This window comes from Gopherus flavomarginatus, chromosome 2, assembly GCF_025201925.1.
Source record: "Gopherus flavomarginatus isolate rGopFla2 chromosome 2, rGopFla2.mat.asm, whole genome shotgun sequence".
NCBI classification, from domain to species: domain Eukaryota; kingdom Metazoa; phylum Chordata; order Testudines; family Testudinidae; genus Gopherus; species Gopherus flavomarginatus.
This window is the reverse complement of record NC_066618.1, coordinates 177,799,796-177,814,456: the sequence shown is the minus strand read 5'-3', so window position 1 is coordinate 177,814,456 and position 14,661 is coordinate 177,799,796. Positions and strand designations below refer to the sequence as shown.

Sequence of the window (14,661 nt, the reverse complement as noted above, 5' to 3'; positions counted from 1 at the left end):
TTAAACACTGTAAACTCACTTTGGATTTTGGCAAGGGAAAATGATGTGTTTAGCAATGCAGGGATGCTGATTGTAATGGTTTCCTTCTCTAACTTAAAGCCCCTGTGGCCATTCCCTCAGGGTTACAGCAAAGCTTGACAGCAGTTTCTTTTACACCTTTGTTACCAACAAAGAGACTTTTGTTTAATTTCAGTGCTAATTCTAGGTCTTTTCAAATGATTTACCACTGTGCAGTTATTATCATCACCTCATTAGAATTCCGTCCTCCAGTTGGGAATAGATCCTGGAAATTGCATGCCATAGTTTTGAAAGATTATTCCAATCCAGTCATGACACTGAAAGGAAAGAATATGGGGAGGAAGTGGAGGGCTGCAGTTTGGTTTGGGGTGGGGGGAGGGTGTTTGTTTTTTTCACTTTGAATAAATCACATATTTTTTTCTCTCTCTCTCTCTCTCATATTTTAATTTATCTTTTGCGGTCTGTGGATCCAGTGATTGGAAAATACAGTCAACTTCCAGACTCAGGTACTGTTTACAAATGTCTATGCAGTGTTTTTGAACTGCTTGCACTCTGAGTGGGTGTATCTGAAAGGCAAGAGTCGCTGAGGATACAGAGCCTGATTGCAGTAACTGCTAGTGTTCATGTGCAAGGTGGCTGCTGAGCTCAATGTCCTAGAACTCTTCTTGCAGAGCTAGCTGCTCATTGTTACAGGTTCTGTGGGTCTGATTAGTTGCAGTATAAGGATTTTTTTGCGCAGGCCTGTGGTGGAGATGAGAACATTTTATTTGTATCTTCCTCTATTGCAGCATCTGCAATGTCTCAACCACAGAACTGTACTAGGTCATGATTAATTCTAGTTGTCTCCATACGGCTACCAGATTTGGGTGGGCAATGTCCAGTGCCTGAAAAAGTGTTTGGAGACATTTTTTGAGCTTTACCACTTTGTGATGGCTGTTGGTAACAAAGCTGGAGATTGTCTGTTTACTGCTGTTTTTTGGAAATATGACATTTTATTTATGTTTTGGGTAGTTTGGTGCATGGCTTTTTAAACACTGATTTAAATAAATGTTGAGGGAGGAGACTCAAACTTGCATCTAAGGTGAAACTGAGTGACTTAATATGGATTCTTGTTTTATTTCTTGAGGGCCATATATTGATTGTACTGAGCTCAATTTCCACCTACATGTGTGTGTCTGACTGTCTAACAGGTATGAGTGACAGCGTCAAGGACAAATTCTCTACTGCATTTTCCATTGTGGGTATGTTTTCATCGCATGCTGTTGGAAGTCTTAGTGTTTTCTTCTGTGCTGAAATCACACCAACAGTAATAAGGTAAGACCTCCAAACTTCCCACTGTGGGGTGCGGAACCAGTTCAGATGTCCTTACTTTAGTAATCATTTATTGTGTAATGCATACTTTTATTTATGCCGGGTGAAATCTCTAATCATCTGATACTGTTCAACGAACTCTGGGATGTTCTGTAGTTTGAGCAGTCTCTTGGGAGCTACTTTGCATATAAACAGAGAGAGTTATTTACATTGCATCAGACAGTTTCACCCTTTCTCCCATGTTTTAATTAACAGCTTGGATGATGGAGCGAAGAGAGTGCTTATAAACATTAACAGCTTGGATGATGGAGCGAAGAGAGTGCTTATAAAATTTGCGGGTGACACCTAGCTGGGAGAGGTTGAAAGCCCTTTGAGGGACAGGATTACAATTCAAAAATATCTTAAATTGGACAATTGGTCTGACATCAGTAAGATGACATTCAATAAGATGAGTACAAAGTACTTCACTTAGGAAGTAAAAATCAGACACACACATACAAAATGAGAATAACTGGCTAGCCAGTAGTATTGTAGAAAAGGATCTGGGGGTTTTCCATGTCCACCACAGGCAGGACAAGAAGTAATCATCTCTGTTTGCAGCAAGGAAGATTTAGGTTAGATATTAGGGAAAATTGTCTAACCTGTTCTTTAAAACCTCCAATGATGGGGATTCCAGAGTCTCCCTTGGTAAACTATTTCAGTACTTAACAACCCTTATAATTAGAAAAACAACTAGGTGTAGGTATATTTTATCCTGACTCAGCATGGGGGGATTGGCTAGATGACCTCTTGAAGTACCTTCCAGCCTTACTTTTCTATGATTCTTTAATTGTGAACAATACTTTTTACATTAAGAATCGCATGAGGCATTGTAGCTATAATTTGGTTTGCTCTCCAGTTCTTACACTGTGTTGTGCTTCAGTTTTCTTGCAGGCTTTGAAATGATTTTGTGCATGCTAAAAAGTGAAGCCTGTGCTTAGGTGCTTTGCTGAATCGGAGTATAACAATTAAATTATGCTGTTGCCACTTGGTTTAATAAAAAGTACCTCTCCGTATCCCCATGGGTTTGTGAAAGTAGTAAACACATGCATGCATAGGTGCCAACTTTTACTTTTCCCCGGGGGTGCTCCACTTCCTCTCTGTCTGAGGCCCCACCCCCACTCTGCTCCTCCCTTCAAGGTGCCACTCCCCACTCTGCCTTCTCCTGGCCCTGCTCTGCCCCGTCCCTGAGGCACCACCTTTGCTCTGTCTCTTCCTGCCCCTCTGCACCTCCCTCCTCCAAAGCCCCACCATTGCTCCACCTCTTCCTGTTCCCACTCCACCCCCTCCCCGAGGCCCCCGCCCACCCGCTGCTTGCTGCCCTCCCTCCGCCCCATTCTGAGCTGCCGAACAGCTGTGGCTGGTGGGTGCTGAGCACCGACAATTTTTTTTTTCCATGGATGCTCCAGCCCCAAAGCACCCATGAGTAAGCGCCTATGCATGCATCTCAGGTCTGCATCCAGGCCATTGAAAGAGAAGTTTATGTTGGCCCTGTGTGGGTGTTCTAAAAGGGGAATAGACACAAGCAGCCCTGCTTCCGTCCAGTGAAAGCTGCAGCCAAAAATCAATGGCAGGTTGGTGAAGAAAAGGGGGGCAGTCAGTGCAGCTAGCAGTGATAACAGCCCCAGAGGTAATGTCAGTGGAACTTCACCTTTCAAAGGTTTATCATTTCTCTCTGCACTCATCCCCTCTCCACCAGCACGAGTGGTAGCATTATGCCTTTCAAAGGCCGGTTAGTGGTCTGCCTCTCCCTTCACCTCCCCAACACAGACCTATCTTAAAGGAGTCAAATATTTGCCCTAAATATGGCCTTTGATATCCTTGAGAATAGTGAAAATGGGAAGGTAGGGTCTTTTCTGGGAATTTTCCCAGCCATATCTTTGCAATATCAGTTTCCATTTAATTTATTCACTACTTATAACAGCATAATCTCATGCACTCTACATAAACTTCATTCGTACGTTCTAGATAACAGTTGCAATAGTGTCAAAACGATTTAGGTGCTTTAGGTTTCATTGACTTTCAATTAGATTTAGGCTCTTTAAAAAGGGAAGGTGGGAAGGGGGGGGTGGGGCGGGAGAGAGAGAAAAAACTTCCCAAAGTGCAATGTCCTTACAATATTTCGTCATCTGTGTAGCAAAGGGTCAAACCTTTCCTTTTTTAATTCAGTGTTTTTTCCAGCTGTGTGGCATAAGGAACATATTTCACAAATGAACTCCTTTTGGCAGGGGAAGAGAAGAGTGTGTAAGCTAGTTTGAATCATTATTGGCTTTTGCTTGTAAAGCAAAACTCACCTTTTGTTTACTATCATAACTATTAAAGGGTTATTTTAGGACATCATTACAATAGGTTGTGTTCTCTAGTTAGTTTTTCCCAAATTACAGATGAAAATGTTTGAACCTTAGTTATTTTTCTCACAAGAGATGATAAAGTGGAAAAGATTTTCTAGTTATTCATGAAATTAAAAATTTAAAGGGATACATCAACATATAATCAAGTCTAGTTTTTTTAAGTTGTTTCAGGAACTGTGACTGTTTTTTGACTCTTTGTTGATTTTTATGGTTTTACAATAGATTTTCTTTTTTTTAATTTTCTACCTGTTATGTGAAAGAACTAAACAGAGAGGGAACTGACCAACTGAATGATTATGCAGAACAAACAGCTAAATGTTGTCAAATGCACAAAGCAAACCAAAAATGTCCTTTTCCTTTAATCTCACACCAAAGATTCTTAAGCAAAGTAAGCAGTCATGGGATAAGTGGAAAGGTCCTCTCAGGGATCAGTAACTGGTTAAAAGACAGGGAACAAAAGGTAGGAATAACTGGCCAGCTCTCACAGTGGAGAGAGGTAAATAGCAGAGTCCCCCAAGGATCTGTACTGGGACCTGTGCTGTTCAGTGTATTTATAAATGATCTGGAAAAGGGTGTGGCAAAATTGGCAGATGATGCAAAATTACCCAAGAAAGTTAAATCCAAAGATGACGGTGAAAAGGGATCTCACAAAACTGGGTGACAGGGCAACCAAATGGCAGATGAAATTCAATGTTGATAACTGCAAAGTAGCACACGTTGGGAAACATAATCCCAACTACACATACAAAATGATGAGGTCAAGATTAGCTGCTACTACTCAAGAAACAAACCTTGGAATCATCATGGATAGTTCTCTGAAAACATCTGCTCAATGTGAAGTGTGAGTCAAAAAAGCGAACAAAATGTTAGGAACTAGTAGGGAAGGGATAGATAATAAAACAGGGATGCAACTCTCATGCTCTGGTTTTGATTGCCAGAAGCTGGGAGTGGACAGTTCTGTCCATTTCCTCTGACGCATCTGGCACTGGCCACTGTCGGGATGCTGGATGGACTGTTGCTCTGAGCCAGTATGACCATTCTTATATTCTTGACACATTTCAGACAGAAGTGTGATTGCTAAGCTGCTGATATGCCTTTGCTCTGGTGTCATGAAATAAGCATCTGGCCACTTCTCCCTCATGCCCTTTACAGGGCAATTGTCTTTATTAAATACCACACATAATGCATTGCATTTTGGCAGAGCATCTTATTTTCAGGACTAGATCTATGCTCAACTGATGCTCCAATCAGAGTCTTGTGGGATGGCATAGTAAGGGAATTGAGGGAGTCACTGGGTTTTTCAAACTAATTCTTTATTCATATTTTGTTTGTGAGGAAAAACAGTATTAATATTAAGGTGCATACAAGTAGATTGGCTGTTGTGTGATTGCTACCATGACAATCAGTAGCATTTGCCAGCCCTTCTACACTGTTTTTAAAAAGCAGAAGGTTGTTTTTGAATCGCCCCAACATCAGGTTCCAAGAATTTATCTTTTCCTGCTAGAATCTACAATATATGTTCCAGAGACATAAAGACTCCCAGGAATAACACAAATATTTATTGTTGAGATCCTTATTACCCTGACATCTTAATGCTGGTCAGCCCTGATTTCACACTGCTAAGCACTAAAGCATCATTGAAGAGTTCTAATTCCTTGTGCCAAAGAGTTCATTAAAAAGCTCCTTTCAAACACTGAACTAAAGCACTAAATGAAGCTGAAAATCCTCCTCCAATAAGCATGATGACAGAGCCACTGAGGGTTGTGCTACTTACCAAAGAGACCAAGATTTTAGAAAGACTGTTTGTTTTGTTTTTCTCCCTTCTTCCTCTCCCCCACTAGTTTCTAAAAGATGGAGAACCGTACCTGTTGTTAGGCCCCTGGGGATAGGGAGTAACTATGTATTGCTTGGCCTTGGCATTGCTAATTTTTCTGTTAGTTTGTGTACAGCTTTCCCCTCCCTACTGATAGCAGCAGTGAAGAGAAAAGGTATGTGAGAGGAATAGTGGGGATTTTAGCCATCAGCCACTGTCCACCGACGGCTCTAGCTTCCCAGTGGAGATGCGGGAGATTGTTGAGGTTAAAATCAAATAATCACATCAGGATTCTAAATCACAGCACTTTACACAGTGGAGTAAGACTGGGGCTCTAAGGCACAACTGCAACACAAATAAATAAATCTTTTCAATAACTGAAGGGGTTCTTTGTTCTCCACCCCATTGTCACATCAGGCTGCTTGCATGAGAAAGGGTCAAACATTTGAGAAAAACTACAGTGGGATTAAAATTGCTCTTTTGTGTTTCTAAATATTATAGAGAGGTGCAAGCCATATTCCTGGGTTTAGTTTCACTTCAGTGAAGAATTTCTGAGATAATATTTTACTATTGTTATTTTAAATTCTTACTAGTAACGTGTTCTGGTGATGTTTAAAACTCTAATAGACCAGGAAAAGTTCTAAAATATGAATAGGGAAACCTTTAAAGACTACAAACTTTGAACCAGGCTCTTTCAACATTTGCACCATTGAAGATTACAAGAGCAGTTTTACAGTCTTATAAATGATCCTCTTGTACTGTTCTCGCCCTTATTAGCTTACATAAATGTGAGCAAAGCCTAGTCTCTAGTGGTAACATAGAGAATGGCAGAAGTCAAATACAGTACCTGCTTTCTTAAGATCTGATATGATGTACTATAATCTTCAGAGGATATAAATTAAGACTGAAAAAGCCACATGAGGAAGCTATTTTACAAATTGAGAAATTGAGGGAGAGGTTTGATTTGTCCAAGGTGTTGCAGTGTGTCCATTTCAGAGGCCCAAACCCCAGCTTGAAACACTAGGCCATAGTTGATTAATATTCAATGAGTTAGAGAAAATTGAAACAAAAAACTGCACCATCACATCTTAGGAAACTTCTTGAGTGAGGAAGAACAATATCTAAGATTCAAGCACCCCAGAAAAGTTCTAAATCCTGCCCGCTGTCATACCACGCATGAGACAGAAAAGTGGAAATGTGTTCCATTCTCTGCATCCGAAGAAGTGAGCTGTAACTCATGAAAGCTCATGCTGAAATACATTTGTTAGTCTCTAAGGTGCCACAAGTACTCCTGTTCTTTTTGCGGATACCGACTAACACGGCTACTACTCTGAAACCTGAACCACAAAAGTGTGCTGCACTTTAAAACACAGTTGTTTCATTGCTTCACTCATGCACATTTATTGTACATGTCAGCAAGGAAAGCGTCGTCTGCAAATGTTGAATTGTCATTGTTTTAAATTATAAAAAAAATTCAGCAAAAGATAAATAATACAGTGTTTTCAAGCCTTAATAGTGCTCCCTGATTTTGTTTCTAGTATACACAGTGCAACCTACAGTGAGAAAATATCTCTCTGACTTCAACTACAGTGCTACCTGACACACAATGAACATAAAATTTTGCCTTCTCCCTTAGTTTTCCTTGCGATGCATTTAAATTCGTCATTTAAATGCCTTAAAAAATGCTCACCTGGATTTTATTCCAGTCTTTGAGGTACAATACTAAATACATGAGAGGTTCTCAAACTGGGGGTCATGACCCCTCGGGGTTGTGAGGTGGTTCTGGGGGGAGTCACGAGCTGTCAGCCTTGAGTCCACATTAAATTTAATTTGAATTAACCCCCTTGTTTTTAATTTGGGGGGAGGGCATGTCTCATTCAGGGACTTTCTGTGTGAAAAGGGTCACCAATACAGAAAGTTTGAGACCCACTGACTCTGTGGGCTTGATTCCCCATTGCCATGCCCCTAGTGTCATCAAGTGCACCAGTACAGAACGAGTATATCATGCTGCTGTGGTAGAATTTTACACCTCTTTGCACTAATGTAAATGACTGCACAATGTGCAGGGCAAAGGAGAATCAGCCCTTTGTCACTATTACACCAATTTGGGGCATGATCCTGCTAGTATGTCTTTTTAATACCTAGTCCTGTGGGACTACCCATGCAAGTATAAATTCATAAAGTTACTTAAGTGTGACGGGGGGATTTAATTGCAGAAACAAATAGACTTAGGTAGGTTTTAATTTTTCAGTGAAAAGTTAGCTAAAGCTTAATGCCAGACCCCAAAATTTCTACTGCCATCACAAAATGGATATAAACTGGCCATCAGAAAGTTTAAATTTAAAATTAGATGAAGTTTTCTAACCATGAGAGGAGTGAAGTTCTGGAACAGCCTTTCAAGGGGAGTAGGGAGGCAAAAGACATATCTGGCTTCAAGACTAAGCTTGATAAGCTTATGGAGGCGATGGTATAATGAGATTGGTCTTTGACTATTAGCGGTAAATATGCCCAGTGGCTTGTGATGGGATGTTAGATGGGGTGGGAGCTGAGTTATTACAAAGAATTCTTTCTTGGGTGTCTGGCTGGTGAGACTTGCCCACATGCTCAGGGTTTAGCTGATCGCCATATTTGGGGTCGGGAAGGAATTTTCCTCCAGGGCAGATTGGCAGAGCCCCTGGAGGTTTTTCACCTTCCTATGGAGCATGGGTCACTTGCTGGAGGATTCTCTTCACCTTGGGGTCTTTAAACCACGATTTGAGAACTTCAATAACTCAGACATAGGTTAGGGGTTTGTTACAGGAGTGGATGGGTTAGATTCCGTGGCTTGCATTGTGCAGGAAGTCAGACTAGATGATCATAATGGTCCCTTCTGAGCTTAAAGTCTATGATTCTATGAAAATCCAGTAAACCCTGCAAAAATTCAGTTTCTTCTGTAAAACCTGGGTAAACCACTCTTTTTGTCTCTGTAAAATGAAAGCTAGATAATTAAACATCGGAAGGAGGGATTGCTTTGCTCTTCTCTGCTGGTCTGAGCAACATATTTTTGATGTCCTACACTTGCTGCACTTAAGCAGCCAAGCTGTAAATCCATGGAGACTGAAAAGATCAGGAATATGGGGATTAGCTTTTGAGCAAGACGGCTGGTGGTCAAAGAAAATCTGGAGTCAAGAGATTTATAGTGCTGGGTTTGATTTATATCATACTGTGTAACCTATATAATGGTAATAAAAAATATAGCAGTGCAGATTACCACCGAATTTGAAGTTTTAGTTGTGTGGAAAAGGGAGGAAATTGAGCACTGGGAGGACTGGAACATGTTGACTCACAGGAAAGTACTGTCTGTGCACGAAGGACGCAGAATTTAAATGTATTGGGACAGTATGCATGTATCAGGTCTTGAAAGGGTACCACAGAGAGCGTTATGGGTCCTGAGATCATCATGCTGCTGCAGTAGTAGAGTCCCACAGACACGGAAGCTGTGGCTGACAGGTGACTGAGTTCTGTGCTGAGAATGGGGGTGAGGGAGCACAGCGGAGAAAAGTGCAAAAGAAAATGGGAGGTACTGGGAAACTTGCTCCTCGGTCTCAGGGCAGGGGACAGATGAGACCTATCCAGTAGCCTGAGGGAGAACCTAAAGTTGTTGCTGCTGCATTGAGGACCCATTGTAAGGTGAAACCAGTCCTGGGAACAACTGCTAAGGGTCAGAGCTGCTGTTAGAGAAAAGGGAATCGATCTGCATCTGGAACAGCCATTCTACCCAGACTGTAGGGCTGGAATTTTCAAATGGGCCTAAGGAGTTCATTCTGATTTGCAGACATGCTGAGCACTCACAGTTGCACTTAGTCAGAGGGAGCTGTGCTTTGAAAATATGAAGTGCTGTGTAAGGATATGTACTCTGAAAGATCAGGTCCTACGTGTCTCAGATTGGGCAACCAAAATTAGTGTATACTTTTGATCTTAATCTCTCTGCATGGGTGGCAGCTCCCGTGCCTCCCACCCACCAGCAGTCCTGTCTGATCAGCACCGCCTCTTCCCTCTCCACGCCTCCTGCCTGCCACAGTCAGCTGTTTCACAGCATACAGGAGGCTCTGTGGGGAGCGAGAGGAACTGGGCAAGCAAAGGTGGAGCGGGAGGTGGGAAGAGGTGGGGCAGGAAGAGGTGTGGTGGGGGTGGGGCCTTGAGGGAAGGGGTGGAGTGAGGGCAGGGCCTAGGGCAGAGCCAAGGGTCCAGCACCCCCGAGCACATTGGAAAGTCAGCACCTGTCTCTCTCTGTGCCGTAATTCCCCATCACTAAAACGAGGATAATGATCCCTCCCGCCCCACCTCACAAGGGTGTTGTGATTTATTCTCACACTTAATGTTTGTGGAGTCCTCAGATAGCCTTAAGATAAGCGCCATAGAAAAGCCCATAAGGAAATTTAAAATTGTTTTCAGAGCCGGGTTTGAATAGGGAGCAGTGACCCATACACTGAACAATAAGGAGAAAACAAAATGTTAAGAGCTGCTCATTCAGTTAGCGCCATCATTCTGTGCACTGAGTGAGGCAGGGATCCTGTGAAAACAATAAAATGTGATCAGGTAATTCATGACTGTAACATAATGTTTACACAAAAAGGGACCGAATTAAGGTTGCCCAGGTAACTTTAATTCTGATATTTCCAAACTTCTGAGTACTTGACTTTGCAACCTAAATAAGGTTTATTTTACAGCGTTTTTTTGTGTGTAATCTAAGGGCACTGAGAGCCTGGTCTCTCTGCTCTGCTGGTAGCTCCCTGCTGGAAGCCTGGCAGCCCCATAGGCTCCTGGCAGACTGCTCCCCACCCCAGCTCCCTGTTCCCTGCCAGGAGCGTGGTCCATCTGCCCAGGGCTTCTTGCCCCAGCTCCCAGGCTGCAGAGCTGGACTCCAGCTGGAGCTGTGAAATTGACAAGAGAGTTAACAGACAATGTAAGTAATGCAGTGTCTACACAAACACTGTCTCCCCCTAACTACACCGACAGAAGCACTACGCCTCTCGTGGAGGTAGAGCTATTATGTCAGTGTAGTAGGGCACTTAGGCCTGGTCTACTCTGAGGGGCGAGGGAGGATTGATCTAAGTTACACAGCTTAGATCTACGTACCATGATGTCTTCACTGACGTAAGTCGACAGCTGATTGCTGCCCGTCGATCCAGCAGGAAATGTAGACAAGCCCTCACATCAGTGGGATAAGGCTGTAGTGTAGACACTGACATAATTAATTTGACATAAGCCGCCTTACGTCAATCTAACAATGTAGTGTAGACCAGGCCTAAGTATATGCCAGTGTTTGTTATACTTCAATGAATTATTTATAACAATGGTTTGGCTTAATAAATGTTGACGGGGGAGCAGCAGCATTCTACTCACCACAGTGAAGACACTGTGGTAAGTAGATCTAAGTAAGTCGACTTCAGCTACGTTATTCACGTAGCTAAAGTTGCGTAACTTAATCTATCCTCCCTCCCCTCAGTGTAGACCAGGCCTGAGCCATCTGCACTTCATGCAGGGTACTTCAGTTAAGAATGGATCAGGTGGCTGGTGTAGGCACAGTGGTCGTGTTTTGAGAATGAGGATGTGAGCTTTGCTGACCTCTGCAGCCACTGCTTGGGTAATGTCCTCATTTTACATACTGCTCCGCTCTTTGTGAAGTAACTTTGATTCCAGAAAATAAACCAAAAGGAAAGTTTACAATCGTTCGCTGAGGTGAGTTTTTTTTCAAATACACAGCTGCTATATTCTGGATGTGTTGAGACTGTTTGTCTTTGTAGGGGAGGTGGACTTGGACTTGTCCTGGCCAGTGCAGGCTTTGGTATGCTGACTGCACCTATAATGGAGCTTCATAACCAGAAAGGCTACTTTCTGCACCATGTGATCTTTGCCTGCTGTACGCTCATTTGCATCATCTGTATTCTTCTCTTGCCGGAGAGTAAGAACCAAAACCTGCCTGAGAACATCCCAGACGGCGAACACTACACCAGGAAGCCCCTCTTGCCACACAAGAAAGGGGAGCAGCCCCTGCTTCTGACAAACTCTGAACTCAAGGATTACTCTGGCCTCCACGATTCATCAGCTGTGGGCGACGGGGTGTCCGAGAATACCACTGCCAATGGGATGTAACTGGGCAGACTTTGGGTGGGGGTGTTTTGCATAGGTTTGCAGACCAGTGATGGAACAGATGGATACATGGGGGAATTCAGCTCTGCTGCTAAAGCCACTTATTGTAGGAATCTTCAACTGGTATACAAATTACTTTTGAAAAGTTATGGGGGAAATAACAAATATGAGAAAAGAAGTGGTCAGAGATAACCTTTCCAAACTTTCTTTTCCTGGAATTAAATGTTTATATTTATTTTGATTATCATTTTAAAGAAGCACTTTACACCCTTTTCACTGATCACATGAATTAAGCCATCTTATTTCAAGAGGTGCAGCCATTCCAAAAAAGAAATGGTGTGATGTTTTTTGTTTTTGTGTTTTGTAAAAGGAAAGAGGTATCTCTGCTGCAAAGTTGAATCCACTGAAACTTAGGCTAGTGCAACATTAGTTCTGCCTGTCCAGAAAGTCAAATCCCCCAGGTTGCCTGCTCTGTTTGTACAAACAACAAAAAACCTGTTGTAATTCAAATTCTGACTGCATTTTATTTAGCGTAAATTAGGTTTTGATAGTGTCCCTGTATGTATTTAAAAGTTATTTTCTAAATTAAAGTAGAGTTGATTTTTTACTGTAGTTAAAGCAATCAGCAAAATACTACACAAACTAGCTTAGTTTTTCAATCAGGGTCAGCCTTATACATTTTAAATATCACATTCGGCTCTTAGAGATTTCCTGCAAGTGATTTAATAATAATATAAACTGAAATGAGTTGACCACCAGTGGTAAAATTAGATTTACCAAGAATGGTTTTAACTAACAGGAGGTCCAATATCTGTATCCTAGTGTTCCAGAGAATATTTTTGGTCAAGGAGACAAAATGTAGGCGTATCGGCTAGAATCTGAAATGCTTGCTCCAAAAGGGAGTTTAGCTGAAATTTCCACTAGTACAAGAGCTGTGACATTGCATGCCCTAACTGTTTAACGCCTATTGTTATTTAAATTTATTTTATTAGAATAAAAGGGAATTAATTGATTATATGAATAAATACTGAAGATGGGCAGAAAAAAAGGAAGGGCTGTTTAAAATGTTACTTAAGTAGAGGTCAAGAGGGCACTCCCTATGAAATGGGTCATCTTTAATTATACATTTTTAAAACCTCCTGTCCAAGCCAGAATTGTGATTACTATATATTTTGCTGTCTCCTGTTTGCTATTTCTGACCCAAGAATTTACAATGAATTTCCACCTTAATCCCACCAAAAATGTGCTTTTGTAGATTCTCCCTTAATGTTTGATTAAAGTAATTTAAAATGCCTCTGCTTAGTAAAGTAAGAAACAAATCTTTTCATTTATTGTAAAGATGGCTATTTGATAATAGCCAGGTGACCTCCTCTTTCCAGTCCCCAAGCCAGCAACAGATTTGCATTGGCCATCAGATTTTGATTCTTGTTGTGTGAATGTCTTAAGGATCTAGTTAATACAAGGACATTCTGAGTTTAAAAGCTTTTTTGCATCATTAACCATCCCCCCACCACTACTTTCCTTACCTTATTCACTCGGGCCATGCATATTTGATTTGCTCAGTGGTACAGCCATTTAAATGAACAGAGCAGCAGGATGTGTAACGTTGTATTGAGCATCCATATGATTGCCACTTTGTTTGATGGACATCTTGCATTCATATAGGCATGGAAAGGCTAATCTGCACTTTCCTCTTCTTCCCTATCCCTTCTTTTGCTCTATATATTGTCTGTTAACTACTGTACCTACTACTTACATCCTCCATTAGGCTGCCTTTGTCCTCTTGTAACCCACACAAAATCAGCAAGACTGTGAGTAGTGCAGTAAGCCACACAGCTGCAGATGCTGATGAGTGCAAGAGGACAAGCCGGCCTGGAGAAGTGACAAAGATTGTTGTGGTTGGAAAATCAATGTTGTCCTAAAGCTGCTAACTTTTGTACAGAGGATGTGGACATTTAGGTTCTCTTTGAGCCACATAAGAAACACTGGACCAGTTGATGGTAATTTTGCCTGGAGTTACACTACTGTTTTCACCTTAGTTAGACTTGCTGTGACAGCAACAGACCAATTTTTCTTATACTCTCAAGTTACTGTATGGTTTGAAAGTGGCCACCTCTCCTTCGTTTTGTTCTGCGTTCAGATTTTTGCAGTCTGCATTCACCTTGAAAATATGGCCTTTCGGTTTGTGCAGTATTCATGTGCCAAATTTGTGTAATACCTTTTGCCTTTTATATGAAGCTTGTTACAAGCCACATATCAGGAAAGGTGGGTTTATATCAAAATCTAGAAAGTAAAACAAATAATAATCCAGGGAGGGGGGCCTTGACACAGGAGACCAATAGAGAGCGCGGCGGATTGTCTGAAATCAGGCATGCACACACACTCAGCTGTTACGCAGTACTTTGCAATCCATATACCATATACTTTTTAGTTCATGGTCTCTGTGCAAATATACTCAGGCTACAAAACAAATCATGTAGGCCTTTCACAAGCCTATTAGGTGGACTGCATTTAGCACTGTTATGGTCCTGGTGTGTCATCGCTGTTGTCCACAGCACTTTATAGTTTCCTATTCTGGTGTTTGCTCTTTCATTACAAACAGTCCCAGGAAAAAGAACTGTTTAAACATATCAGCCTATTTATATAAGAAATAAATACATTGGGTGACAGGAGCACTTGGCAATTTTTGTGAAATTGACTTTTATTTTTTTTTTTTTTGTTTTTTTTTAATTTGCATGAGATGAGGCATTTGGTACTAGTCCTTTGAAATGAGATCCCAACACCTATGGTTTGCTTGGCTCAGTCATGGCAAAAACATTAAGTAATAGCCTGTCTCAGTAGCTCTGTCGTAGCTCATTTGAGAGGATGAAAGCCTGTTTTTTAAAAAGATATTGGCCATCAGCTCTTGTGGAGTGTATCTGAGACTGGAAAGTTTCTGGGGAGGTACTAAATGATACAGCAGGGCTGCAGGCTATAAACAAACAAGTTTCCTGTCCA

At 41.6% G+C, this 14,661-nt stretch overlaps 1 protein-coding gene across 2 annotated transcripts in view; it reads left to right on the top strand.

The window, feature by feature from the left end:
* SLC22A23 (solute carrier family 22 member 23) overlaps window positions 1–11,686 on the top strand; it is a 167,031-nt gene extending 155,345 nt beyond the window's left edge. For both annotated transcript variants that reach the window (XM_050939978.1, XM_050939977.1), the window contains 3 exons: window positions 492–524; window positions 1,209–1,332; window positions 11,319–11,686. In XM_050939978.1, coding sequence (XP_050795935.1) covers window positions 492–524; window positions 1,209–1,332; window positions 11,319–11,667 — 506 coding nt within the window. In that variant the 3' untranslated portion in view covers window positions 11,668–11,686. The remainder of the gene's footprint in view (window positions 1–491; window positions 525–1,208; window positions 1,333–11,318) is intronic.
* Window positions 11,687–14,661: the final 2,975 nt, after the last annotated feature.